A 2,888-nucleotide genomic window follows, 5' to 3' on the forward strand; every position below is an offset into this window, starting at 1 on the left:
TGCTGGGCTCCGGCGAGCCTTCCTCCTCAGCCTTCCAAATAGCCGGAATTACAGGCATGTGTTACCATGCCCAGCAGATTTTTTGATTTATTGTAGAGATGAGGTCTTGCTGCCCAGGCGGGTCTCGAACCCGCGGGCTCAGGCAATCCACTCATCTCAGCCTCCCAAAGGCGCGGAATTATAGGCTGAGCCACCAAGCCCGGTTTATCTTGCTCTTTTAAAATTTTTCAGTCAAGCATCTGGTAAAAGGACATCTATATTCACTGCCTCAATTCTTTACTTCACTGATGCTCAAACCTACCACAATTTGGCTTCCATCCCAGCACTCTGCTGAAAGTGCCTTTATTTACTAAGACCAATTAACTGCAGTGTTTGAGTCTGATCATAACTCCCTGAGGTTTCGGACACTGTTCACTAGTCCTCTTTGGACACTCTATTTCCTCCAAACTCTCTGGCTATTTCTTCCCAGTCTTCTTTGATATTAAACTATGTTTTTCCACATATCTTTATCTTTAGATTTCTTTTTCTTTCTTTGAGACAGGGTCTTACTCTGGATCTACAGGTGGGAGTGCAGTGGAGCCACCACAGCTCACTGTATCCTCAAACTCCCAAGCTCAAGCAATCCTCTTGCTTCAGCCTTCCAAGTAGCTATGACTATAGGAGCACACCATTACAATTTTTTCTTTTTTGTTGAGTTGGAGTCTCACTATGTTTCCCAGGTCGGTCTCAAACTCCTGGCCTCAAGTGATCCTCCACTTTGGCGTCCCAAAGTGCTGGGATTACAGTAGACTTCTTTCCTTGACCCACTGTATACTTCCTTGACTCTTTCCGTTCTCTTTGATGACTCTCAAATATATATCACCTATCCAGATTTCACTTCTATGGCTTCTTGTTAACACTTTTGATTACATGCTAGACATACATTTGCTCAATTACTATTTATGAAACTGACAACTATTTCTGTCATAGTTGTCAGTTGTATAAATGGAGGAATAAGATACTCCTTGCCCTCAAACTAGTGGCGATAAACGGTAAATAAATCATTACAATAAAGTTTAGATTTCAAGATTCAAGGTTAAATTAAAATAGACGACCAATATTGTCAATCATAATACACTTCTCTAGTAATTTTGCTTTTTCACTCTGCAAAACACTGTATCAAATTTTCTCTTCTCTCCTCAAACCTTACGACCACCTCGTCCTCCAACATCTGAGTTGGGCTGTATCCTCTTCCCTGTCCATCCCAGGAGATAACCCTGGCTCTTAATTCTTGGAGAAAATAGATAAGAACAAATATTAAGTGCTTTATCTTTCTATCACGAAACCTACCAACTACATTCACCTATATCCACCCACTTTCCCTCTATTACTATGGCGCCTCTTCACCTACTTAAACTTTCACTCTTGAACTTAACCTATCCTTCTTCCAGATCATGTTTCTCCCACTCTACTGCATCATTTCCACTGGCATAATACACTTTATATCACCTACCGTTTACAAGTCATCCTATTTCTCCACTTCTTATTTACACAAAAACTCATGGAAAGAGCTGTCTTAGGTGTCTCCATTTTCTTAACTCCCACCATCTCTTCATCCCACTGCAACCAAGTTTTCATCCACTGAAATGATTCCTATCATTAAGGTCATCAAAAGTCTCCACCTCAACACAGTCAATAATGTCTTCACTTTATTATACCTCTAAGCATCTCACTGTTGACTACTGTTTCTTGGGACTTTAATTTATACGTTTCCACTCCAATTTCAAACACGAGAATGTAAGCAGGACTTTCTTTCATTCACTGCTGTATCTCCAATACCTAAGACTAGTGGCACATATTAGCTGTTCAATAAATAAAAGTGATGAACTGTTTCCCATCTTGCAAGCCAGGCACATAACAGGTGCCCTCCCGCCCCAAAATACTGTTTGAATTACTACATTAATAAAAGATCCCAAAATCTCCATGACCTTTTAAATCCCGAGCTCTAGTTGCTGGTGAACCAATAAGCTATTTATTGAGGACTCGTCTGAGTTAACTACTTTTAAGACGAAGAGAAGATTCTAACCAGGTCCTAGGTGTATATCAAGCAACAGAGGCTGTAGGGCTAACACTACCACGGACACTAGGATAGAGACTGAAGGACTCCTCAAAAGGGGAGGAGGCAGAAATGCCGCTCTAGGAGCGCACCCCCGAAGATGGGGCCAGGATAATATCCTCGCTGACGGGATACGAATTCTGGGATTCCTCTGCCCTGGGGGCGGAGGAAGGGCAAGAATGCCCCGACCCACGCCGCTCACAAAGTGAAGCAGCGAAGCCCTCCCCTTCCTTCGCAGAAGACCCCGATACTCACGTTCGCCCTCTTGGCAGCTTGCATCGCCATCTTGGCAGACTGATGAGGTTACCGCAACAAACACAAGAATTCCTCCGGACACCTCCGGACCTCGCTGAGCTTTAGAGGCAGGACATCAACATCCAAGCTCCGCCGGAAGCTATTGCAGCACCGCCGGAATACTCCTTCTCACGTCGAGACGCGCTGACGTAGTGTCGCCTTTCAAATGGACTCCCAAAGCAAAACGAGCCTGAGCTCCTTCGGAGACCGGAAGATGGAAGGCAGAACGTCCAAAAACGCTTCCGGGTTGTGTACCGGAAAGGGCGGGGCGTGGCCTCCAGAAGGGGCGATGTTCTGGTCGGGACAGCCCTGAGCAGAGGAAGTGGGCTGGAGGGGGTGGGGCCCGAGGAGAGTGGTGAGAGGTGGGGCGGGCTAAGCTGAGTAGCGGAGGAAAGGAAGGCGGGACCTAAGCAGGGCGGTGAGAGGTAGGGCGGGGCCCAGGTGCTTAGCGGGAGGGGGCGGGGCCTGAGGAGGGCGGTGAGAGGTAGGGCGGGGCCCA

At 46.2% G+C, this 2,888-nt stretch overlaps 1 protein-coding gene across 1 annotated transcript in view; it reads right to left on the reverse strand.

The window, feature by feature from the left end:
* The window catches only part of SF3B6 (splicing factor 3b subunit 6), an 11,337-nt gene extending 8,801 nt beyond the window's left edge, over positions 1-2,536 (reverse strand). The window contains exon 1 of the mRNA XM_008060265.2: positions 2,351-2,536. Within this exon, the coding sequence (XP_008058456.1) occupies positions 2,351-2,380 (30 nt within the window). The 5' untranslated portion in view covers positions 2,381-2,536. The remainder of the gene's footprint in view (positions 1-2,350) is intronic.
* Positions 2,537-2,888: the final 352 nt, after the last annotated feature.

The sequence above is a fragment of the Carlito syrichta genome, unplaced genomic scaffold (assembly GCF_000164805.1).
Source record: "Carlito syrichta isolate Samal-C Ts95f unplaced genomic scaffold, Tarsius_syrichta-2.0.1 Scaffold304574, whole genome shotgun sequence".
Taxonomy (NCBI): Eukaryota; Metazoa; Chordata; class Mammalia; order Primates; family Tarsiidae; genus Carlito; species Carlito syrichta.